The 26,320-nt window shown below is 43.7% G+C and overlaps 1 protein-coding gene across 1 annotated transcript in view; it reads right to left on the bottom strand.

Moving 5' to 3' along the window:
* shank2b (SH3 and multiple ankyrin repeat domains 2b) overlaps positions 1-26,320 on the bottom strand; it is a 143,007-nt gene that overhangs the window by 60,503 nt on the left and 56,184 nt on the right. Inside the window, exons 11-15 of the mRNA XM_039000668.1 lie at positions 26,081-26,241; positions 25,233-25,349; positions 16,969-17,050; positions 11,882-11,964; positions 10,289-10,413 (exon numbers count right to left, since the gene is read on the bottom strand). Of these exons, the coding sequence (XP_038856596.1) occupies positions 10,289-10,413; positions 11,882-11,964; positions 16,969-17,050; positions 25,233-25,349; positions 26,081-26,241 (568 nt within the window). The remainder of the gene's footprint in view (positions 1-10,288; positions 10,414-11,881; positions 11,965-16,968; positions 17,051-25,232; positions 25,350-26,080; positions 26,242-26,320) is intronic.

Below are 26,320 nucleotides of genomic sequence, written 5' to 3'. Positions count from 1 at the left end.
TCCACGTATTCTAAGTCAGAGCCGTCCAGAGTAGTGATGCTGGACGGGCGAGCAGGTGAGGGCAGTGATCGGTTGAATAGCATGCATTTAGTTTTACTTGCGTTTAAGAGCAGTTGGAGGCCACGGAAGGAGAGTTGTATGGCATTGAAGCTCGTCTGGAGGTTAGTTAACTTCTCTAGGGTAGCATTCGGAATTTTGGATGAAATGCATGCCCAAATTAAACTGCCTGCATCTCGGGCCCAGAATATATGATATGCATATAACTGGTAGATTTGGATAGAAAACACTCTAAAGTTTCCAAAACTGTTAAAATAGTATCTGTGAGTATAACAGAACTGATTTGGCAGGCGAAAACCTGAGAAAAATCCATTCAGGAAGTATTTCTATTCAATGCCAATACAGTATCCATTGACTTAGGACTCAAATTGCACTTTCTATGCCTTCCACTAGATGTCAACAGTCTTCAGAAATTGTTTCAGGCTTGTATTCTGAAAAATGAAGAAGTAAGAGCAGTCTGAATGAGTGGACGCTGCCGTGTCACAGAGCTTTTTCCTGCGCCAGACCGAGAGAGTGCGTTTCTTGTTTACCTTTTAAATTGACGACGTTATTGTTCGGTTTAAATATTATCGATTATTGAGGCTAAAAACAACCTGAGGTTTGAATATAAACATTGTTTGACATGTTTCTATGAACTTTACGGATACAATTTGGATTTTTTGGTCTTCCTGTTTTGACTGCGTTTGAGCCTGTGGATTACTGAAGAAAACGCGCGAACAAAACTGAGGTTTTTGGGTATAAAGAGACTGTATCGAACAAAAGGAACATTTATTGAGTAAATTAATGTCTGCTGAGTGCAACCATATGAAGATCATCAAAGGTAAGGGATTAATTTTATCTCTATTTCTAAATTGTGTAACTGTTCTACCTGGCTGGCTACTGTTTGTAATGATTTGTCTAGTGGGCTATGTTCTCAAATAATCGTAAGGTATGCTTTCGCCATAAAGTATTTTTTAAACCTGACACCGTGGTTGGATTCACAAGCAGTTAATCTTTAAACCTATGTAAAATATGTTTTGTTTTCTGAATTTTTATAATGAGTATTTCTGTATTTGAATTTGACGCCCAGCAGTTTCACTGGCTGTTGAAGAGGTGGGACGCTACCGTCTCACGTGCCCAAGAGAGGTTAACACAGTGTCAAAAGAGGGGCCAGAAGTATACAGAATGGTGTCATCTGCGTAGAGGTGTACCAGAGAATCACCAGCAGCAAGAGCAACATCATTGATGTATACAGAGAAGAGAGTCGGCCCGAGGATTGAACCCTGTGGCACCCCCATAGAGACTGCCAGAGGTCCGGACAACAGGCCCTGCGATTTGACACACTGAACTCTATCAGAGAAGTAGTTGGTAAACCAGGCGAGACAATCATTTGAGAAACCAAGGCTGTTCGAGTCTGCCAATAAGAATGTGGTGATTGACAGAGTCGAAAGCCTTGGCCAGGTCGATGAATATGGCTGCGCAGTAATGTATCTTATCAATGGTGGTTATGATGTCGTTTAGGACCTTGAGCATGGCTGAGGTGCACCCATGACCAGCTCTGAAACCAGATTGCACAGCGGAGAAGGTACGGTGGGATTCGAAATGGTCTGTAATCTGTTTGCTAACTTGGCTTTCGAAGACCTTAGAAAGACAGGGTAGGATAGATATAGGTCTGTAGCAGTTTGGGTCTAGATTGTGACCCCCTTTGAAGAGGGGGATGACTGCGGCAGCTTTCCAATCTTTGGGAATCTCAGACGATACGAAAGAGAGGTTGAACAAGCTAGTAATAGGGGTTGCAACAATTTCGGCAGATCATTTTAGAAAGAGTGGGTCCAGATTGTCTAGCCCGGCTGATTTGTAGGGGTCCAGATTTTGTAGCTCTTTCAGAACATCAGCTATCTGGATTTGGGTGAAGGAGAAATGGTGGGGGCTTTGGCAGGTTGCTGTGGAGGGTGCCGGGCAGTTGACCAGGGTAGGGGTAGCCAGGTGGAAAGCATGGCCAGCCGTAGAGAAATGCTTATTGAAATTCTCAATTCTAGTGGATTTATCGGTGGTGACCGTGTTTCCTAGCCTCAGAGCAGTGGGCAGCTGGAAGGAGGTGCTCTTATTCTCCATGGACTTTACAGTGTCCCAGAACTTTTTTGAGTTAGTACTACAGGGTGCAAATTTCTGTTTGAAAAAGCTAGCCTTAGCTTTCCTAACTGACTGTGTATATTTGTTCCTAACTTCCCTGAAAAGTTGCATATCACGGGCGCTATTCGATGCAAATGCACAACGCCACAGGATGTTTTTGTGCTGGTCAAAGGCAGACAGGTCTGGAGTGAACCAAGGACTATATCTATTCCTAGTTTTAAATGTTTTGAATGGCGCATACTTATTTAAGATGGTGAGGAAGGCACTTTTAAAGAATAGCCAGGCATCATCTACTGACGGGATGAGGTCAATGTCATTCCAGGATACCCCGGCCAGGTCGATTAGAAAGGCCTGCTCGCAGAAGTGTTTTAGGGAGCGTTTTAGGGAGCGACCCATTACGGATGCAGGCAATGAGGCAATGAGGGAGTGATCGCTGAGATCTTGATTTAAAACAGCAGAGGTGTATTTGGAGGGAGTTAGTTAGGATGACATCTATGAGGGTGCCCGTGTTTACGGATTTGGAGTTGTACCTGGTAGGTACCTGGTAGGTTTATTGATAATTTGTGTAAGATTGAGGGCATCAAGCTTAGATTGTAGGATGGCCGGGGTGTTAAAACTTCTTGTAACTAGGGGGCGCAATTTTAACATTTGGCAAAATATGCGTACCCATTTTAAACTGCCTATTTCTCAGCCCCCGAAGATATGCATATAATAGTCAGATTAGGATAGAGAACAGCCCCCGAGAATATGCATATAATAGTCAGATTAGGATAGAAAACACTCTGAAGTTTCCAAAACTGTAAGAATTTTGTCTGTGAGTTAAACAGAACTGATATTGCAGGTGAAAACCTGAGAAATGTTCAAGCAGGAAGTGGCACTCATTTTGAGAGCTCTGTGTTCCAATGCCTTCCTATCGCATATGTGAAGTCACATCAATAAGACCTCTTTTTCTATGTCTTCCCTAAGGTGTCAACAGCCTTTAGACGTAGTTTCACGCCTTTACTTTGAAGGATGAGCCTGCAAGAGCACATTGGGTAAGTGGACAGGTGGGGGCTCTCCTGGTGATTTTTGCGCAAATCTGAAAGGTAGCCATTGTCTCTCTCGCTCCTAGTGAAAAGCCAACTGTCCCGGTTGATTTATTATCGAATAGATATGTGAAAAACACCCTGAAGTTGGATCAAATCAACGTTTGACATGTTTATGTGGACATTATGGATATAATTTGGAATTCTTTCCGCCGTTGTCGCGAACGCTTTTTCCGGTGGATTCCTTGTGAAGACGCATCAAACAAACGGAGGTATTTGTATATAAAACATATCTTTATGGAACAAAAGGAACATTTGCTGTCTAACTGGGAGTCTCGTGAGTGAAACCAACCTAAGATCAACAAAGGTAAACAATTAATTTGATTGCTTTGCTGGTTTTTGTTACCGAGTTACCTGGCGCTAGCTGTTCTTATTGTTTTGTCGAGCGATCGATACATTTACACAAATGCAAGTATTGCTTTCGCTGGAAAGCATATTTTCAAAATCTGAGACGACAGATGGATTAACAAAAGGCTAAGCTGTGTTTTGCAATATTGCACTTGTGATTTCATGAAATTATATTTTATGGATTACCCTCTGGCGCTAGGCTACGCTATGCTAGTCAGGGTTTTTAATGACAGAAATCCCGGATGGGGATTTCAGAAAGGTTTTAAGCATGTCCCAGTTTAGGTCACCTAGTAGCACGAGCTCAGAAGATAGATGGGGGGCAATCAATTCACATATGGTTTCGAGGGCACAGCTGGGGGCAGAGGGAGGTCTATAGTAAGCGGCAACAGTGAGAGACTTGTTTCTGGAAAGGTGAATTTTTAGAAGTAGAAGCTCGAATTGTTTGGGTACAGACATGGATAGTAATACAGAACTGCAGGCTATCTTTGCAGTAGATTGCAACACCGGCCCCTTTGGCAGTTCTATCTTGGCGGAAAATGTTATAGTTAACTAAGAAGAGGGAACGCAACACCCTGCTACAACTCAACTCCCCGTGAAGTGAAAGAGGTATGGACCGTAGGTGCGAGTAAGGATGACAAAAAGGCAGAATGTGGTACCGTTTACAAGAACTTTATTCCTTTACACGGTAATATGGGGGAAAGGGGCTGGACAGAACCAAAGCAAAGAAAGTAAATGTCAAAGCTCCCCCTCTCCTATCTAACCTGCCTACCCACTACTTACCTAACTTAGCACCGCCTGGTGCGCTAACCAAAATACAGGGGGTGGTCCGCCCAGATCTTACCTAGTGTGCCTAGACATTGAATATACTACGGGTATATGTATGCCCGCGGGCCTCTTGCCTAAGCACTCCCTAGGTGCCTTCCCCTTCCCCCCTGGGAACAAAATGAAACAGAATAACAAACAATTACTCAAACAAACCAAGGACATCACATAAGCTCTATCTGATAATGCTACAAACTAACACAGTACATACCAAATCGCTTTCTGATAAACAACCAACACTATATCACCCTCAGCTCCCTGAAAAACCACCAACACAGTTTTCAGCAATTGAATTCTCTATATCACAATCAAATTCTCTCCATTCTCTCTCTGCAATCTTTATCACAAGCAATCTTTATCACAAGCAATCTTTATGCATTCTCCTCAGCCTGCAATGATCTCAGCCTGCCTATGATCTCTCTCTTCTGAACAACAGAACACTGGCTTTAAAAAGCTTCAGAAGGCATTGGTAATTAGAGACAGCTGCGTCTTGACGAGGGGGCGGGGTCAGCTCTCCAATCATCATTTGGGGCCGACCAATCAGCTGCTTGGGGAGAATTTCAGGAAGCCATCTTCTGAAACACACACTCAAATACAAACTACAACACAGAAACTGGGGAACGTAACATTAACGATGGAGATTTCAGGGTTTTTGGTGGTTTTCCTAAGCCAGGATTCAGACACGGCTAAGACATCCGGGTTGGCAGAGTGTGCTAAATGGGGCATACTAAAGCAGTGAGTAAAACAAACTTAGGGAGTAGGCTTCTAATGTTAACATGCATGAAACCAAGGCTTTTACGGTTACAGAAGTCAACAAATGAGAGCACCTGGGGAGTGGGAGTGGGACTAGGCACTGCAGGACCTGGATTCACCTCTACATCACCAGAGGAACAGAGGAGAAGTAGGATAAGGGTACGGCTAAATGCTATAAGAACTGGCCGTCTAGCACGTTCGGAACAGAGAGTAAAAGGAGCAGGTTTCTGGGCTCGATAGCATAGATTCAAGGCATAGTGTACAGACAAAGGTAAGGTAGGATGTGAGTACATTGGAGGTAACCTTGGCATTGAGTAATGATGATAGAGATATAGTCTCTAGAGATGATTAAACCAGGTGATGTCATCGCATATGTAGGAGGTGGAACAACATGGTTGGTTAAGGCATATTGAGCAGGGCTAGAGGCTCTACAGTGAAATAAGACAGTAATCACTAACCAGGACAGTAATGGACGAGGCATATTGATATTAGAGAGAGGCATGCGTAGCCAAGTGAACATATGGGTCCAGTGAGTGGTTGGGCGGACTGGGGACACGGCGATTCAGACAGTTAGCAGGCCGATGCTAACAAGCTAACAGTTAGTAGGCCGGGGATAAACAAGCTAGCAGTTAGCAGACCGGGGCTGGCGAGCTAGCAGTTAGCAGACCTTGTTAGCAAGCAAGCAGTTAGCAGGGGCTAGCAGTTAGCAGACCGGGGCAGGCAAGCTAGCAGTTAGCAAACTGGGGCAGGCAAGCTAGCAGTTAGCAGACCGGGGCAGGCAAGCTAACAGTTAGCAGACCGGGGGTAGCAAGTTAGCCTTTGGGGGACGTCGCGATGGGGGTAAGTCTGTTTTTGCCTCTTCGTGCGGTGACGTCATGGAATTAGTAGGGTTCCAGGTAGCTCTAGGTAGCTAGCAGGCCTAGCAGGTTAGCAGAATGGGCCTTCAGCGGGCGTCGCGCCTGAGGGGCCTGTTGGAGTCCTCGGGCAGATTATGTCGGTATTCCAGTCGTGTTCCGTGCCCCGTACCGGCAGTAGAAGGGGTCCGGATATTGTAGCCCAGGAGTGGGCTTCGGTGGTAGCACAGGAGCCCTGGCCGGGCTAGCTTCAGGCTAATTGGTGCTTGCTCCGGGATGGAAACGCTAGCCAGGAGTGGTCACCCGTGACTGCGGTTAGCTAGTTGCGAAGATCCAGATGAAAATGTTCAGAGTTTGCGGTAGGAATCCGGGGATATGGAGAGAAATAGGTCCGTTATGCTCTGGTTTGAGTCACGTTGTTCGAACTGGCGAGAGCTTTCCGAGCTAAAGGTTTGCTGATGACCGCTAGCAATGGTTTGCTAACTGATAGCTGGTAGGTAGTTAGCTGGTTAGCTTCAGTTGAGGGATTCCAGATCCGAAGTAAATAGAAATACTTTAGAAAAAAGCAGATCCACGCCACATTGGGGGAGGCGGGTTGCAGGAGAGTATTTAGAAGTTGAGGTTTAGGAAAATATTTTTAAAAGATATGTGAAGAAAAATATGTAAAAAAGATATATACAAGGGACACGACAGGACAAAGACAAAGACGTCTGACTGCTACGCCATCTTGGATTGCTCACTGATAGAGTGAAGGGAATAAGGGACAGATCACTGATAGAGTGAAGGGAATAAGAGACAGATCACTCTGAGGTCCCAGACACACCCATCTGTAGAGCAGCACCCCCTCTCCCTGAAGACAGCCGATAAACCTTCACCTACACATCCCCAAGAGATGCACCCACAACACCCGACAGGCTTTAAACCTTCCATCCCCATCCCCGTCCCCCAAAGCTATCCACATCTCAAGTATTGACTGGACCATTAAACAGGGGTTTACTGGCAGCCTGCAAGGACATTGGCGATGGCCTGTTAGGGATGACCAAGCAGAGCATCAAAACACACAAGAGTAAGCTGTGAACTCCCGAGACTGCCATTGTCCCCCAACCAGGGCACAGATTTGCTGTAATGTCATCATACTATTTGACAGGAATTTACCATTGAGCTAAATAATGTAATATTTCATGGGCAATGCTGTACATTATTGGCTAGTTGGATGACATCAAATCAAGATCAAATCCTATTCTGAGGAATAATCACCAAAAAAGACGGAGAAGTGTGACAAATCTTAAAGCTTCCCATGACTAATAGAATGTAATAGCACGATAACAACTTTGAATGCAAAGGGTCAATTCCCTGGGGCTACCTCTAGCTTGACTATACAGTAATATGGGGAGTGGTAGGACGATATTAGTTTAGCTGCAAGACATACACCACTGTACTCTGTTCTACACTGTTAAAATGAAGTGCTTCGTAAACACCAAAACTAGTGGCAACTGAGCTGCCACCAATGCAAAGGAGATGAAACCTTAACTTTGCTGTGGTACTGAGACACATCATCCTGAGACGTTTTGAAACAATGCAGAATTAGATCCCTTCTCTTTATGGTGTCGTTTCCTCTTTCTATAGCTTCTAAACACTGCTATGGTGTTTCAAATCCTGTCAAGTGCAGAATTAGATCCCTTCTTCTGGAGAATTTTTATGTTTAACATTGATTCATGTATCTGATCATTTGCCAGTTTATCCCATTTTGGCAGGCATTGTTGAGCTCAGTGCTCATTTCACCAGCAGTAACTAGAGGGTTTACATAACAAATGGCAGGATACTGTAATTACCTCTACCATTTAAAGTTGGAAATGTCGGGAATGGGTGGTCTCATCACTCAACGTCATTTTTCCTGACGGTTTTAATATGCGTCCATCATGATCCATTACAGCTCATGGCACAACAAGCTGCTTAAAACTCATATAGAAGTATACTTTTCTTTCTTCAAAATATGCACACAACGTTGTGTGAAATAATCGTGACGTCTGAACATTTTTAAATAATACACACAGCACTTTCAAAACAGAGCAAAACAGGAGATTAAAAACAGACTTTCAATGAGTTAAATCGTTCAATGTCCTCTATCTTTGGTTATCCTCATAAAAGATACTGACATTTGGAGCAACATAAGTTGTATTTGTTCTTACATTTTTGGGTCAAATGAAATTAACAAAACATTGAAATGACTTGCATTCATTTATATAAATTATATGTTTTTTTTTTTGTTTGTCAATTACAATTCACCCTATAATATTTTTTTACAGTGTGGCTGTCTGGTTGAGTGTGTAAAATTACAATGGCATTCCATTGAAGTTGGGGGTTGAATTCCTACTTTCACCTGTCCCACTTTCACTCCTTATCTGTTTCCTCTTGTTTCTAATTTGTCTAAATCAATAAATCATTGAAAAAATGAAGGTGGAATTCCACAAAAAACTTATTCTCCATAGGGCCCTTTATCATCAATCAATATTCTGGCTATAAACCATTTGCATTTCTAAACCACTTGACTATATGAGAGACAGTCTGCAAAAAAAACATATTTTTTGTGTGTTTTGAATAACCCCTTTGTGTGTTTCAGAGTACTTCTATTCTGTTTTTAAAAACACTTTCTGTGTATCAGAACACGTACACGTTGGGTTTACGTTCAAACAACCGCCAAACACCACATCTCAGTTTAGGTACACAACTTTTCAGGGTTTCATCACACAATCACTGCGTTTTGAGTCTGTCTATTTTTACAGTGTAGTTGATGTTTCCCCCCTTTTTTTGTAACATCATCACCATCCTGCTCTGACAGCTGATTTAAAAAAACGCAAGCTGTTCAGCGCCCAATGAATCCGTGAACACTGCGTCTGTATGCTCTAGGAAGACAGATGGCCAATCATTATCTCCCCACTACTCTGCCTTATACTGCAAAATGACTTCCACCCGTCCCCGTTGAAGGAACCCTAGAAATGCAATCTCATTGTAGTTCTGTTGAAGTAACACTGAAGAACACCGACACTGAAGACATCTAGGATGTGCATATAAAACTTTCACACAGCACACAGAGTATGCTGAGTTGGAGTTCTGAATTTTGCAAGCGCAAAATGTATTTGTTTTGCTGACATAGAACTGAAGTGACAGCCATGGAAAAAAAAGATGAACTGGAACTGACCTCTCCCCAGTCTGTTCAAGCATTAATTCATTCATTCATCTCAACTACTAAACCAGAGGGTCTGTTCAACCACAACCTGCTGTGGTCAAATGTTAAGACAACGAAGTCAAGAAATAAAGAATTTAGGTGAGGTACTTGTCCTGACAAACGGAAGATAAATCCACAGCTAAGAGGAGGTGAGTGCTACGCAAATACTACAGTATGTGCACTGTGTTCAAGTGGAAATCTAATCCATAGTGACTGTCTGAGTTAGCCTGGAATTTAACTGTTCATCCTGTTACGTTTGGGAAACAACAGTGAAGCGGAACGTATCAGTTTGGATTTCAGGCGATGCTCGGGGATGAACTCAAGCGCCTTACAAAAAGACTGACAGATAGAACTGGACAGTGTGCTGCATGGGAGTGACTAGGAGCACAACTCTGAAGACATTACAGTAGTTTAGGAGGAAAGCAGACAGCACTTCAACCAACATGAGACGAGGTGCAGCCCAAAAAACTAAATCTTTCAATACAGTAGCTTAGTATTCCTTATTTCAGCATTAACAGAACACAGATTTCTCATGAAGTATGTTCACGAGGAATCTTTCTGGAGCTTATCCGGACTTTTATAACTCACTTTTAGAGGTTCAGTTCACTTGGAGGCCGAGAACTATGCCAGAATGGGCTGTTCTGTTCTGAAAGCCATGATTTTCTGGGTCAAACAAAACTCTAAAATGCAAAATGGAGTAAACTACCCTAAATTCCCACAAAAGAGACCCACGCTTATGGAGCTTGTCGGGCCCACATTCATAAATGCATTCAGACAGACCTCCCATCCAGTTTCAAAGATTACATATCATCACAAATTCTTCACACTGAAAAGGAATCTTCCAAGTCCAGGAAGGAACGTTTGAATCCTCACATCCTATCTCCTCGCCTCCCTCTCAACCGTACTGGAGAAGTAGGTCCAAGGTCCCTCCCATCAAGACCCTCTTTTCCAATGCATTTCATGGAGGAGGCAAGGAGAGAGGACACAAGCAATCGTGGAGAGACCAATTGAGAAAGACTCTGTTTCCTTACCTCGATGAGGAAGTCTCCGTTGCGAAGCCCTGACCGCCACGCAACTCCGCCCTCGTCCACAGACTCCAGGTACTGCAAGGCGGGGAAGGCAGGGGTGGGAGTAAACTCCTCGATAGGCGTGTCCGCTGGAGGGGTGGGTGAGCAGGTGCAGACAACGTCCCAGGTAAAGTCAGAGAGAGAGAAGAGAAGGTGAGAAATGCAGGGAAGCAATGTCACTGGGACAGCATCATTACTGCACAGTATTACACATACGTAATACAGGTAATTCAACTAAACATCATCTCGTGAAATTCAACACGACAGTGTAACGTGTCATAGACACCTTTGAATGTCAACATTCAAAACGGACACCATCAGGGAAATGGAAAACATATTTTACCGGACCAAATAATATGACGTTGCAAACTGTGTTCCATACACGTGTACGCACAAACACATGTACATGGAAGATGTACATACATTGAGGATATACAGTAATACATGCAGGACCATCATTACAGCAATATTACAGTAGCATTTGTATTTAGATGGATCATCATAACGCAATGTAATTATCAGTAAGACACGAAAAACATTGCATGTAGAAAACAATGGCAATGTAATTACAGCTTAGTGGCATAATCATGCTGTCTGGCCAGGGACAGCGACAGAGACTGTGGGCTGGGGCTGCAGCAGAGGTTTGGAGCTAGGGAGACGCATCATTCACCCCTCCACCCTGGTCCAAATAAATTCCCTGCACTGGCTGTGTACAGTTCAGTAGAGAGCTGTGTGTGTGTGTGTGTGTGTGTGTGTGTGTGTGTGTGTGTGTTTCAAACTGCAGACACTGACAGACTGCAGATCTGACAGGATCGCATGCATATACTACACAACTAAACTGACCGCCTCTGCAATCAGCCAATTTTTGTTTACAAATATCAGCAAAGTCATGTCAAAGTTTACTTTGGTTTAGATGTTGCAGATCGCTACAGATGTTACATGAATACTGTGTAGCATCTTTCTCCTGCAGAACTGAAGTCACAGCACCTCCAAGAAACCGGTGGTGACAAGTGACACTTGCAGTAAATCAGCCATGTGTTTGAAGAAAACTCCAAAGGCAGTAGTTAGTCTGCTCATTCAATACAGTAGTTTGTTCATTTATATTCTATGGAGCAGAGGCAGAGCCTCTGGGTATGAGATTTGAATGAATTGTCTACTCGATCAGATACATATGTTTGTGATGGAGAAGCTGTTTAAATCAACAGAATATCAGTAGTTATTCAGTTAATATAGGCTCCGTCAGTTCATTATAGGCTCCTATAGGCACCAATATTAAACTTATTACGGTGGTCACACAAAACATGATATGGGGCAGAGCTGACTTGAGAATGAGCTACAACACAAAAACTGTCACACTGTCATCAACAGAAAAAAAAGTATTGGAATTTCTATTGAAGTAAGTGGGTGTTCAGAACAGCATGGGTGCATAATAAGCCATATGTGTGTGATTCTCATCACTGACGCAACGGAAACAAATAGTGCAACGTGGACCGGGGACGACACATGAACATAACAAGGGAGCAACAGACAGACACTAAGTTAAGGTCCGTCTCCTACCTTTCGCCCCTCGCAGCACAAACCCGAATCCCTCGTTATCCTTCTTCTGTAGAACTACCGTCTTCTCGTCAATAACACAGTCGCTGTGGAGAAAATTCCGCGCAAAGCGACCGTTATTACTGCATCCTATCATCCTCATCATAGCCACAGCTGCTCGCCCCGAGTGCTTCATCATGACAGCTCGTCGGCTGCACACCGAATTAATCAATTATAATAATGAATGATGCTCCCTGTATTGATGTGACAGCGACAGCGCGCCGTCATAGTGCTCCTCCGAAGATGAAGTCCACCTTTGCCGAAAACGTTGATGCAAAACAAACAAAAAACGGACGGAGCCGGAGACAGAGGAGAGTAAACATTTCCACCCAAAGGAGAGCAAAATCAAAAGCGGTTAACATTAGAAAAAAAACTGCTGCTAAAAAGCCAGCGGCTCTGGGAAGGATGGAGGGAGGGAGCGATGAGGGGTAGCCTATAGGGTGCAAAGCTGAGTGGATGAATGAACGAACGAACGAATGAATTAATGGATGAATGAAGACAGGAAATTCAGAGTAATTTATTTCAATTTAGTGGAAGCGACCACCCATAGCCTGCCTATCAAATGTATTTCATTCCTCAGTCGGCAGTATCCTTTAGTGTATGCAACCTGGTCTCAGAGATTTCGTATTATTCTGTGTATACAGCAACATCTGGATGACAACTGAATCAGGCCTTGGTATCATGGATGAAAGCTGAGAAGAGTTAGGCTGTATTAGCCTACATATGTATGCAAAATTGCATATAGACCAACATGCAGTAATGTGATTTATCTGCGTAAATAGCCTTTAACTAAACAAACAATCGTAGGCCAATACATACATTGTCACATCATATTGTGCCAAAAGAAAGAACACACAATTTGGTGAAAAGGTTCAAAAATAAATACATGAAAAGCTATCACACAAGAATTTGCTGAATTTCATTCTCAAGAACCACTGGAGTAGAAGTAGTTAACCATTTCAGATGCATGGACAATCTAAATGTCATTCTTCCAATCTAGTAGGCCTATGCTTGAATCAAAACAGTAGGTCAGCCTAGGCTACAAAAGTAGACATCATTCCAGAATGAGTATTGTGTTCAATGCTTTGGTTGGGTTCCAAGGAGGAACTTGAAGGGAGACCAGCAGAGGTAGCAGCATGATTGTGGTGGTGGTGGTGGGATGCTTGGTTGCCATGGTAACATGTTCTACTTTGAGCTGGCGATCAGAATGGGGCTAGTCCTAGTATTCCAGGACCAAAGTGAAGCTATAGGTCATCATAGTGCAGGGTTTCCTAAACTCGGTCCTCTGGACCCCAAGGAGTGCAGGTTTTGGTTTTTGCCCTACCACTACACAGCTGATTCAAATGATCAACTAATCATCCAGCTTTGATCATTTGAATCAGCTGTGTAGTGCTAGGGCAAAAACCAAAACGTGCACCCCTTGGGGTCCCGAGGACCGTGTTTGGGAAACGCTGTGACAGTGCAACAAGGTTATGGTAGATTCTGCAGAATAACTGCAGTATACTGCACTCTAACTGCAGTTACACTGCAAAATTACCGCAGTAATTATTTTTGGGGGGGGACGCAGTATTTGCAGCATACTGCAGTCGTACTGCACTCTGACTGCAATCTTTTTGCAAGGGTGCTCTACGTGTAATACAGGGAATACAGACCTTCAGGAAACAAAGTCAAATCATATATATATATATTCCAATATCCTAGTATGAAGCCAGAAGGCAGCCTATAGCTATCCCAAAAGGTTACAGTAAAATATGTCAATGCATGAAGCAGAAAGGACACCACTCTCAATGCAGACAGTATTTGCCAAGCTAATCAGTAGTAGTCTCCTTTCTGCTTCATGTATCAAGAGATTACACTGTAGCTTGAACATCAAAGTTGGCCTACACTCTTGAAGAGATTACATTCATTTGTTGGAGCAGTGCAACTGGTCAGATTACATCCCCGCTAATATAAAGGAATCCCCAAATATGTTGTCCGTTGAGCAAACCAGAAGCCTGGCCAAGTTTACAGAGAGGCTCTGTCCCTATAGCCTGGTCCCAGATCAGTTTGTTTTTCGGGCTGAGTTGGCAAGGCCCAGATCTGCTATGCTATGCTGAGTTGGCAAGAGAGCAGCAACAGATCTGGGACCAGGCTGAAGTCCCTCACCTCTGTCACGCCCCCATGCCAGAGCAGATGAGCAGAGCAGCATGCAAACAGCCTTCAAAGCACTGGTAACAGGGACTCTGTCTGTGTGTCCATGACAACCTACTTTGCTCTTTACACTGGCTGTCCTGGTTGGTGGGTACGGTGCATTCAGAAAGTATTCAGACCTCTTGACTTTTTCCACATTTTGTTACGTTACAGCCTTACTCTAAAATTGATTCAATTGTTTTTTTCCTTCATCAATCTACACACACATTTTATCAAATGTATTAAAACAAAAAAACGGAAATATCACATTTACATAAGTATTCAGACCATTGCTCAGTACTTTGTTGAAGCACCTTTGGCAGCGATTACCGCCTTGAGTCTTCTTGGGTATGACGCTACAAGCTTGGCAGACCTGTATTTGGGGAGTTTCTCCCATTCGTCTCTGCAGATCCTTTCAAGCTCTGTCAGGTTGGATGGGGAGCGTCGCTGCACAGCTATTTTCAGGTCTCTCCAGAGATGTTCGATTGGGTTCAAGTCCGGGCTCTGGCTGACCCACCAAGGCCATTCAGACACTTGTCCCGAAGCCACTACTGCGTTGTCTTGTCTGTGTGCTTAGGGTCGTTGTACTGTTGGAAGGTGAACCTTCGCCCAAGTCTGAGGTCCAGAGCACTCTGGAGCAGGTTTTCATCAAGGATCTCTCTGTACTTTGCTCCGTTCATCTTTGCCTCGATCCTGACTAGTCTCCCAGTCCCTGCCGCTGAAAAACATCCCCACAGCATGATGCTGCCACCACCATGCTTCACCGTAGGGATGGTACTAGGTTTCCTCCAGACCAGAGAATCTTGTTTCTCATCATCTTTGAGTCCTTTAGGTGCATTTTGAACAACTCCAAACGGGCTGTCGTGTGCCTTTTACTGAGGAGTGGCTTCCGTCTGGCCACTCTACCATAAAGGCCTGATTTGTGGAGTGCTGCAGTGAATGTTGTCCTTCTAGAAGGTTCTCCCATCTCCACAGAGGAACTCTGGAGCTTTGTCAGCGTGACCATCAGGTTCTTGGTCACCTCCCTGACCAAGGCCCTTCTCCCCCGACTGATCAGTTCGGCCCGGCGGCCAGCTCAAGGAAGAGTCTTGATGGTTCCAAACTTCTTCCATTTAAGAATGATGGAGGCCACTGTGTTCTTGGGGACCTTCAATGCTGCAGACATTTTTTGGTACCCTTCCCCAGATCTGTGGCTCGACACAATCCTGTTTAGAAGCTCTACGGACAATTCCTTTGACCTCATGGCTTGGTTTTTGCTGTGACATGCACTGTCAACTGTGGGACCTTTTATAGACAGGTGTGTGCCTTTCCAAATCATGTCCAATCAATTGAATTTACCACAAGTGGACTCCAATCAAGTTGAAGAAACATCTCAAATATGATCAATGGAAACAGGATGCACCAGAACTCAATATCGAGTCTCATTCCAAATGGTTCTGAATACTTCTCATTTTTAAAATGTTTTTATTATACATTTGCAAACATTTCTAAAAAACTTGTTTTGCTTTGCCATTATGAGTTATTGTGTGTAGATTTATGAGGATTTTCTTAATTTCTTCTTCATTTTACAATAAGGCTGCAACGTAACAAAATGTGGAAAAAGGGAAGGGGTCTGAATACTTTCTGAATGCACTGTATATTAGTACTGTTGGATGGAGGAGGATATCTCTCTCTCTCTCTCTCTTGGTCTCTCCATTTCTGTCTCTCTTTCTATTGCTTTCTCTCTCATTTTCTCTGCTCATGAAGGATCTTGTATAGGCCTGGTACATGCTTTAAAATCAATTCAATCCATCAGGTATGTAGGTAATGCGTGTGCTGCAATACAGTCTAATTGGGACGTTCATCAGTTAAAGCATGTAGTTACCCCATGCTTTCTCATGTAGACTGTTCCCTGAGCAGAAGCTGAGGACATTGTGAATGGAGTGCTTTCTTTCCTAGGTACACTTTTTTAGTTTGTTACTGTTTGCATAACAGTCCCGGCATCGAATGCCCAAGTGCGAACAAGCAAGGCCCCGAGCTCAAGCATTTCTTACATCACCATCCATCTGACAGCGAGAGGTTTCACACACGCACACACACTCCCACCCAGCCAATTTCCTCCTCAATGTTCTCCACTTGCACAAGTTTGCTTTGCCATAAAAGGCTTTGGTACAGTACACTCTTGGAAATAAAAGGTACGTAGGGCTTGCACCTGTAGAAGAACGCTTTATGGTTCTAGGTAGAACCCTGTCACCCACAAAGAACCCGTTTAGAAGCCTTTTTTTCAGAGAGAAGGATCCAAAGAGTCCTCTCAGAACCCTTTCTTGTGCTGTAATCAGTGGTGCCAGAGATTAGAGTGCAGTACTACTGTAGATGATCTGACATAAAATGAATGCGGTTGATACGAATGAATAAAATAACCGAAAGATGCACATGAACGCCAGGTAAAAGGGTAACATGCAATGTCCCACACATGCTATTCCCAAAATAAAGGAAATACATGAAATAAGCCAAGTGCTGTGTATGCTTGGGTTCACAATTCACATTCACCCCTCGCCTCATCATCTGGGAGGATTGGCTGCGAAACCCCTCGGATGAACAGCTTACTACCGTACGTGTATAGTTGTTTCCTCCACTCTTTTCAATTGAATAAGGCCGGTGATGCTACTTCAGATCTATCGTCTGAAGTCAGACACCAAACATTAGGGGTTAGGTGTCAGCAGCATCTTTGACACAGAAGCTATAAATGTCTGCAACACTTCTCATATGTTCTAGCAGTTTAGAAGAAGATATCACACACTGTATAGTATCATGGTTTCACCAATTTCCTCTGGACATCCCCTTGAATAGACATTCAGACAAACCGTTAGTAAACCAAGACCAATCCTGAAACCAATCCTTACCTTGACGCATCAAAGCTGTCGTAGGATCCCACAGTGTAGTGCCTGAAGAGCTTCCTCCTCTCAGCTCTGTCTGCCCTGGCATCTGCAGTGCAGACAACAAAACAATCAGTAAAAGGGGTGACCAATTCATTAAAGGAGTGACCATGACTGTATTCCAAAAGGCACCCTGTTACCTACAGTATATACTACACTACTAAGAAACCACGGCCCATAGGGTGCCATTTGGGACGCAGCTTATTAAAATGAGTGCTCATTAAAGGAGTGACCAATTCATTAAAGGGGTGACCATGACTGTTTTCCAAAAGGCACCATGTTACCTACCGTATATACTGCACTACTTTTCACCACGGCCCATAGGGTGCCATTTGGGAGGCAGGCCATTAAGTTAGTGATCAGTAAAAGGGTGACCAATTCAACAGATGAGGCATCACATCATTTTCTGCCCTCTTCATGCTCTAAATTAACATGGATTACTTTGGAGTTCTGTACTGTTTTGAAGTAAGAGGCAGAATATAACAGCTTTTCATTTTCAAAATGAAGCTTATGGAGAGATGTAAGATATATCTTATCACATTAAACCCTTCCAAATAAATAGGTTTTTATCCATGTTTATTCTATGTGGCGGTTGTCTTCGACCCATTTTATGAAATCAAACAGGTACTAACTAGTACAGAGACAGAAAATCGACAAACAATATGACCATTACGTCTTTCTAATTGTTCGAAGAAGGCCCTCTTAACCCCTGAAAATAAGCAGAACGTGTACCCGTACATGTACTGCTAGAAATAGCTTCACTTCAATGGCGACTACCCCCGAAACCGCACAACAGAGGCCAGTCAGCCAGTATCACAAACCACTCAGAACAAACAGATTCTACGTCCCAAAAGGTGCCCTATTCACTACACAGTGCACTACCACCTCATAGGGCTTTGGTCAAAAGTAGTGCACTATTCGGGTAATAGGGTGCCATTTGGGACTCCGGCAGAGGTAGAAGACGCCGTAGTGAGATTCATAGAGGCTCTTTCACAGAAACAAGCCCTGCACCATATGGCACTTTATTCCCAGGTGCTGTCTCACAGCAAATTGAATTATGCAATATAAGCCGGACCCTCAATGTACTCAAGATGATCAAGCAGTCAACCCAAGCCATTGTGAGTAGCCTTAAGCAGCAGGTCATTGGTATAATGTTGGAACACAGGCATGAATCAATATTGCCTAACAATCAGTGTAGGGAGGTTTGTAATGGCTTTACAACGAAGTGGCTGCAAATATGCTGTAGTGGATTGACGCAAATTAAATAAGGGGACAAAAGTAAAGTGTGTGTGTGCCCGTGTGTGTGTGTGTGTGTTAGGGATAACACAGAGAATAATTAACACTGGATACAATCCAAGTTGTATAGTGCACATATTGTATAGCCTTTCCTAAGAACACCCTTTCCTAACTGCAATAAACACCACCAAATATTCAGTATTTCACAAAAGATGAACTATAAATATAGACATATAATAACAATAAGCCAATGTAAAACCAAAAGGCCCTTTTGAAACAGAAAACATTTAGCTGTTCAATAGCCATCCAAAAGCCTTTAGAAACTAGGATAATTAATTCAAAGGCTGTGGAGATGTTGAAGATGCTGCTGAAGACCACAGTGAGTGTTATTTTGGCATTGTTCTGTAGGTTCTCTATGTTGATATGTGATGATATCAGTTGTCAGAAGCTGGGCTGCGTGGGACTCAACACTTTCCCCTCCAACCTACTTGCTCGTTGTCATAGTCACTGATTTATTTTCTAAGCACAGCCTCTTTGACAGCAGGGTGAGTTATATGACTTATATTATGTACACGTATCATCCATGTAGATAACATGTGATGTGTACTTATAAGAGGGCCCTACCCTATTCAAGGCCTCTTCTAGAAAGTACGCTATCCCACTGTAGGTCATCCCATCTGCTTTTTCATGCTTTTTCAAGTCCACTATTTTAAATGTCATAGACATCTGAAATGTACATCATTGCTTAATCACCATCTTTAGTTTCAATTTTAAGTAAAATTTTTAAGGCTCAGATATAAAACCGCCAAGCTAATATATTCAGAGATAGGCCCAGATTGTAGGCTATGCACACCATGGCAATGAGGCAGACGTGTAAAGGACCTTTTTAGCACAGGTTAAATCCCCCAGCCATCCACAGTACTAATGAAACACCCTGTCAGTGGTGTCGCTTTGGTTATGTCCCAAATAGCAACCTATTCCCTTTATAGTGCACTACATAGTGGTCTGGTTAAAAGTACTGCACTATATATGGAATAGAGTGCCATTGAGAACGAAGCCCCTGGCAGTGTTGTGCTATAGAGCAGCCCCCCGTGTGTCTCTTTCTGCACCCCCAAATGGTACCCTATAACCTGTCAGTGATATACACTTCATGACCAAAAGTATGTGGACACCTGCCCGTCGAACATCTCATTCCAAAATCATGGGCATTAATATGGAGTTGGTCCCCCCCTTTGCTCCTATAATAGCCTCCACTCTTCTATGAAGGCTTTCCACTTGATGTTGGAACATTGCTGCTGGGACACAGGAGCATTAGTGAGGTTGGGCACTGATGTTGGACGATTAGGCCTGGCTCGCGTTCCAATTCATCCCAAAGGTGTTCGATGGGGTTGAGGTCAGGGTTCTGTGAAAGCCAGTCAAGTTCTTCCACAAACCATTTCTGTATGGACCTCGCTTTTTGCATGGGGGCATTGTCATGCTGAAACAGGAAAGGTCCTTCCCCAAACTTTTGCCACAAAGCTGGAAGCACAGAATCGTCTAGAGTGTCATTGTATGCTGAAGCTTAAAGATTTCACTTCACTGGAACTAAGGGGCCTAGCCTGAACCGCGAAAAACAGCCCCGGACCATTATTCCATCTCCACCAAACTTTACAGTTGGCACTATGCATTCGGGCAGGTAGCGTTCTCCTGGCATCCGCCAAACCCAGATTCGTCCATTGGACTGCTAGATCGTGATGCGTGATTCATCACTCGAGAGAACACGTATCCACTGCTCCAGAGTCCTATGGCGAGAGCTTTACACCACTCCAGCTGACGCCTGGCATTGCGCATGGTGATCTTAGGCTGGGTTGCGGCTACTTGGCCATGGAAACCCATTTCATAAAGCTCCCAATGAACAGTTATTGTGCTGACGTTGCTTCCAGTGGCAGCTTGGAACTCGGTAGTGACAACCGAAGACAGACATTTTACATGCTACGCGCTTCAGCACTCAGCGGTCCCGTTCTGTGAGCTTGTGTGGCCTACCACATCGCAGCTGAGCCGTTGTTGCTCCTAGATGTTTCCAATTCACAATAACAGCACTTACAGTTGACCGGGACCGCCCTAGCAGGGCAGGAATTTTACGAACTGACTTGTTGGAAAGGTGGCATCCTATGACGGTGCCACATTGAAAGTCACTGAGCTCTTCAGCAAGGACATTCTAATGCCAGTGTTTGTCTATGGAGATGTCATGGCTGTGTGCTCGATTTTATATGCCTGTCAGCAACGGGTGTGGCTGAAATAGCCAAATTCACTCAAATTGAAGGTGTTCACATACTTTTGACTATATAGTGTATGTTCTGTACCCACCATCTCTCATTCTGTCTCCCTCTCGATGCTGCTGCTGTTCTCTAGAGTGCAAACACACCTCTCTCTCTCCCACACTTCCCTCCTCTCCTTCACACACAGAGAGCAGAATTTAAAAAAGACTGCTTTGACAAGAGCGTGCACTGTTCCGACAGCTGCTGCCGATAGCCTAGCCTAGCATAGCACAGTCAGTGGCTAGCTTGGTAAATCCACAGAGGCTCCAACCTGACTCCTGCATTTCCAATGGATTCTGACACAGGCCAAGGATACTATGTGTATGGAATAGAAAACTAGCACCGTGGAATAGATTCAGCCCTGAATAGATTCAACACCAGTGTTGACCTGTCCTGCATATGTAATCAGATGTCTACATCCCTTGAATTACTTCAACTGAGGAAGATGAATGCATAAATATACAGTAGGCCACAGAGTAAAGCAACATACAGTACAGCGCATTAAAATATAGCATTATAATTTACCATTACGGAGTCTTTCGCCTCCTTTTATATAAGCAGCACTATGCTCAACTTGAGAATAGAATTTACCCAACCCATTGTCCACGTAATAAACTCACACACACACACACACACACTTCCAACTAAAAACACTGAAAATAACTCATAGAAATACCACCTACATATGCCTTTCTCCCTTCGAGGTAAAACGCTTTCCGTTAGAATCCCAGAAAACATTTCGAACCCTGTTTTACAACCAGACTACCAGCTAGATATGGTCCTCGCTTCAATCCCCCCCCCCCCCCCCCCCCCCAACACTCACACAGTGCTGTACCTCCAAAATGAACCTTCTTCCTGGATTTGGCAGTCTCTTCCATTTGCCCCCTTCTGTCCTCTCCTCAAATGGAGTGCTTCCCAGAAACGCTCACACCTCCACCTTCAAGTCCCCGTCCAAAGTCAGGATACCTCACCTCTCCACCTCTAGTCCTCAGGTTAGAAAGCCTTTAGGCAACATCCCCAGAAAGTTTTACCAATCCCGGTATGTGAATATATAGAGGCCATAACCATGTCCATAGACATGAAGAGAACAACTCTATCTGGTAATGACAAAATCCCACGTAAGCTCCGTTCTTAGTGCAGAGAGAGAATGAGAGAGAGAAAAAATTATACAAAAAGAGAGAGGAAAAAAAAATCTTGCCAAGGCCCACTCCTTAGCAACCGGGCTTGTACAGTGTACAGAGGATGTTTCCATGGCAATATATCAATCAGCAATGTACATGAGTGTTACAGTAAAGGGTTCATGATGCTGGTACAACTGCATGATGGTAGTAACCAAACAGAAGCACTGATAGCCACTACTATAATATTCAGATGGTCCTCCAGCAGTAATTATTGATCTCGAGCAATAACAATGTCTAAAATCCTCTGTGCATTATCTTCCCTTCAGGTGAATGAAAACAGACGTATTTGTGAGGACAAGACTGGATGAAAAGTACATGCTAATTATAGCCTCATCGACATTGCATTGTCAAATAGTGAATTATCATATCCTTCACAAACTGCATTTGTACAGTAGCCCTGACTCCTATAATTCACAGATTTGGTCAAAATGTACTGATTGAGTCATTGTGACTCTGTCCAGTCACTGAGTACAGCAAGTAGGTCTTTCAGGATTCACAAATATACTAAAGAAAAATCTGAACGTAACATGTAAAGTGTTGGTCCCATGTTTCACAAGATGAAATAAAAGATCCCAGAAATGTTCCATATGCACACATTTGTTTACATCCCTGTTAGAGAGCATTTCTCCTTTGCCAAAATAATCCATCCATCTGACAGGTGTGGCATATCAAGAAGCTGATTAAACAGCATGATCATTACACAGGTGCACTTTGTGCTTGGGACAATAAAAGACCACTCTAAAATGTGCGGTTTTGTCACACAATACAATGCCACAGATTTCTCAAGTTTTAGGGGGGAGTGCAATTGGCATGCTGACTGCATCAATGTCCACCAGAGCTGTTGCCAGAGAATTTTATGTTCATTTCTCTACCACAAGCTGCAGGCAAAACGTTGTTTTAGAGAATTTAGCAGTACATTCAACCGGCCTCACAACCAAAGACAACGTGTAACAACGCCAGCCCAGGACCTTCACATCCGGCTTCTTCACTTGCGGGACCGTCTGAGACAAGCCACCTGGACAGCTGATGAAATTGAGGAGTATATCTGTCTGTAATAAAGCCCTTTTGTGAGGAAAAACTCATTCTGATTGGCTGGGCCTGGCTCTCCAGTGGATGGCTGCACCCCTGCCCAGGGTCTAATGATTTTATTTCAGTTGACTAATTTCCTGAAAATAGTTGCATGTTGTGTTTACATTTTTGTTCAGTATAGACATTATCGGACATTAAAAACATCTAGGCCAATACACATTTTAAGGGGTAAACACCAAAGCTAGCCTTCTCCTATCAAGAGACCTCTCCAGTCACTGCACATTGTTCTGATACTATATACGCCACAGGTAAGTGTCTGGAACACACACACACACACACACACACACACACACACACTGGAACACACACACACACACACACAAACATGAGGGTCTGGAACATTCAAAGGCATATCAGTGTTCTGTCAGAGCGGAGTAGCAGGCAGAATGACATCATAATGACTCATATTGTGATGCCACACACACACACGGACCAGACCCTCCCGGCCAATTGCATCACAGATGGTTTGCCAATGCTTCTCAAGCCTGCCTGACTTCTAATTTAAAACATCATTCATTTATTTCTGTACACCACCCTCCTAATATGCCATTTAGAAGACACTTTTATGCAAAATGACCTACAGTAGTAACAGCATACATTTGGTCCCCGGTGGGAATCCTGTATATTATTTTGTTGTTCAAGAAGATTGACAAGACTGTGATGGCGAAAGTCAAAGTGTTGAAGTATCGTTTTACTCAAATGCTGCTTTTTATAATGTGTTATAAAACGGTTGTTTGGATCCTGGATGCTGATTGGTTGATATGCGGTAGTTGTGGAACAACAACTCCCGCAAAATCAACCTGGACTCAGGCGTAGACGTAACATAGTAAAAGTAAATATCTCTCTTTACCCATAATCCAGAATGACATACTAGGAGAGGTCAGGGAACCAAGGGTGAAATACACAGGTTACGCATGTATTGAACATGAGGTCCGCACGCCCTGTGGCTTAGCCTACTGAATGCAAATAAGTCACGCAAACACTGCATTGTGAAGGATGCATGTGTACTGTGTCCTTGCTGCTGAGTGCTAATTGTGTGTGTGTGTCTGCTATGGCCAGAAGGCACTTCACATATTCAGAGGGAGGTAAGAGGTAGATGCGCATGCTAGCCGTTCCGGTAGACTTCCAGTCATTGCGCTAACGCTAGTTAGAAACTTCCTTAAAACCGCATGCAGAGACATACAAATGGTCTCCGTGAGTTCGTCTGAATTTGGGTAGGTAGAAAATGGTTTTCCAAAATCTCACACTGTCCCTTTAAGTGTTTCATTAGCTGCATTACTATTATGTCAGTACATCAGTGCAGCCGGATCATGCAATCATGGTGTGCTTTAAACTCAAGAGAGCCCTCATCCCCTCTGGCCTGAGCAGAGCTGCATGGCCTCATAAGCTACTGAACACTGGCTGCACTGATGTAGAAGGCATTTATTTGGACCAAAATAACTTTCAACAGAATGTTGCCCCCAGGAGCAAGGGGCACACACACACACACACACACAGAAGCGCACACACGCGCCGCGCACGCACACCCACACGTAGTATGCGCACAAAGTATGCGCACAGAGTACACACACACACACACAAAATCACACAAACTGTACAAAAACACTGTACATGCACAAATGCAAAGAAAGAAAGCAGTCTACCAGCCAACATCTCAGACATTTTAAAATCTTCACTCCGGTACTACAGCTGCATTGTAGTCTAGTCTCAGGTTTCAGTGTGGCTCTCTCTACCCATAATCCAGAATGACGTACTAGGAGAGGTCAGGGAACCAAGGGTGAAATACACAGGTTACGCATGTATTGAACATGAGGTCCGCACGCCCGCTACTGTACAGGCAAAGATAGGCTACTGTAAATGCATGTACCCTGTGGCCTAGCCTACTGAATGCAAATGATCCACGCAAACACTGTATTGTGAAGAACGCATGTGTACTGTGTCCTGTGTCCTTGCTGCTGAGTGCTAATTGCATTACCAGCCTGCCATGGCCAGAAGGCACTTCACATATTCAGAGGGTTGTCGAAGCATGAGAGAGCTAAAGCTGAGACCGAGCACAGGAAAAAAACATCTCACAAGAATCTGATTGCTTTTTTCTTTGAAGAAACGGTGTGTGTGTTTGAATAAAACGATAGGTCACGAAATAACTCTTGTTATAAAGGTTAATTTCCTTCCTTTATTCATATAATGGAGCCCTATTGAGTTGTAAAGGAGGAGAGGGACGGGCTGCGTGAGCCGAGAAATGAGGCCGTTTGGCGTCAGACTTTACACTAACAACTGTTCTACCAATCAATAAAACATCAATCCTCGTGGCGCTGCGAGCGGAGATTTAGAAGTGATTTAGAACAGCGTGGTGATCTGTCTTGAGAGGAGGTTTCTCCTAGTGGGCCTGGCTAGGGATCACACACACACACACACACCGAGGACTTACATGGTTTCTCCTCCTGGACTTGATTAGGGATATTCTCCTCCACACACTCTGCTGGGAACCACCCCAAGTTACCACGGGCACTGCCCTCCCAGAAACCACTTTCCCCTATGGAGAGCACTGGGAGGGGGGGAGAGAGAGGAGGGGAGGGGGGTGAAAAGAGAGAAAGAGAGAGGGTGGGGAAGGGGGAGTGAGATAGGGGGGGAAAGACTGTGTAAGAAAAATGTAAATAGTAGTATGTAAAAGAAGAATTGACTGCATTAGTCATTATTAATCTAAAAAGACCCTAGCTCCACTCCACCAATGTGCCTGTGGTCTCTTCAAAGCCATTCCAGCTTACCCAACATGACAGCTTGACAGGTAAATATTATGTAACCTTTGAAAAGGCACAATTGAATTGTAAAACTCAAAGTACTGAGGAAAAACACATCGGTAAACGAAATAGTCCTTTTCCCTAAGAGATAAAGCTACTACTGACATTAGAAATAACCAGAGTAGAAGTGAGAGTAAATAAGAAAGAAGAAATAAGAAATAAGAAATAAAATGCATAAGTATCTTGCTTTTAACTGTTTACTTAGTTGGAAAAATCATTTAGCTAAATCTAAGCAGATTACTGATTGACTTCTTAATGACATCCTTCTGAGTGGTTGCCTCTAATATCTCCCAACCCAGTGCTTAAAGTGGAATGAAAAAGGTGCCGGAACTAATACAAATGTACAGTACCGGTGTTCATACTGTATTTTAGAGCCATTATACTATAAGAACGCCCAGTACTCAAGCAGTAGGAAATGTGTCCCAATTTAAACACTACTTCGCTCTGGGATACAGCATAGAGAGACCAGGATGTTTACCTTTGACCTTGTCGTTCTTGTACAGGGGGATCTCTCCTTCGGCCTGTGGTTGGTAGGACTGGGTCACCACATAGTGCTTCCCTGGCACAGCACTGTACAGCTTACGCTTGGGCCCCTGGCTGTCTATGGCATCAGAGAAAGCTTCTCGACCCCTGTGTGGGCTGGAGAGGGAGAGGGAAAAAGATTGAGGTTAGGGGAAGGTTAGTCCGTAGTCACAAAAATAGAAACATAATTTTTTTG

The sequence above is a fragment of the Salvelinus namaycush genome, chromosome 9, assembly GCF_016432855.1.
Source record: "Salvelinus namaycush isolate Seneca chromosome 9, SaNama_1.0, whole genome shotgun sequence".
Lineage (NCBI taxonomy): Eukaryota > Metazoa > Chordata > Actinopteri > Salmoniformes > Salmonidae > Salvelinus > Salvelinus namaycush.
This window is presented reverse-complemented; position numbering and strand designations above follow the sequence as displayed.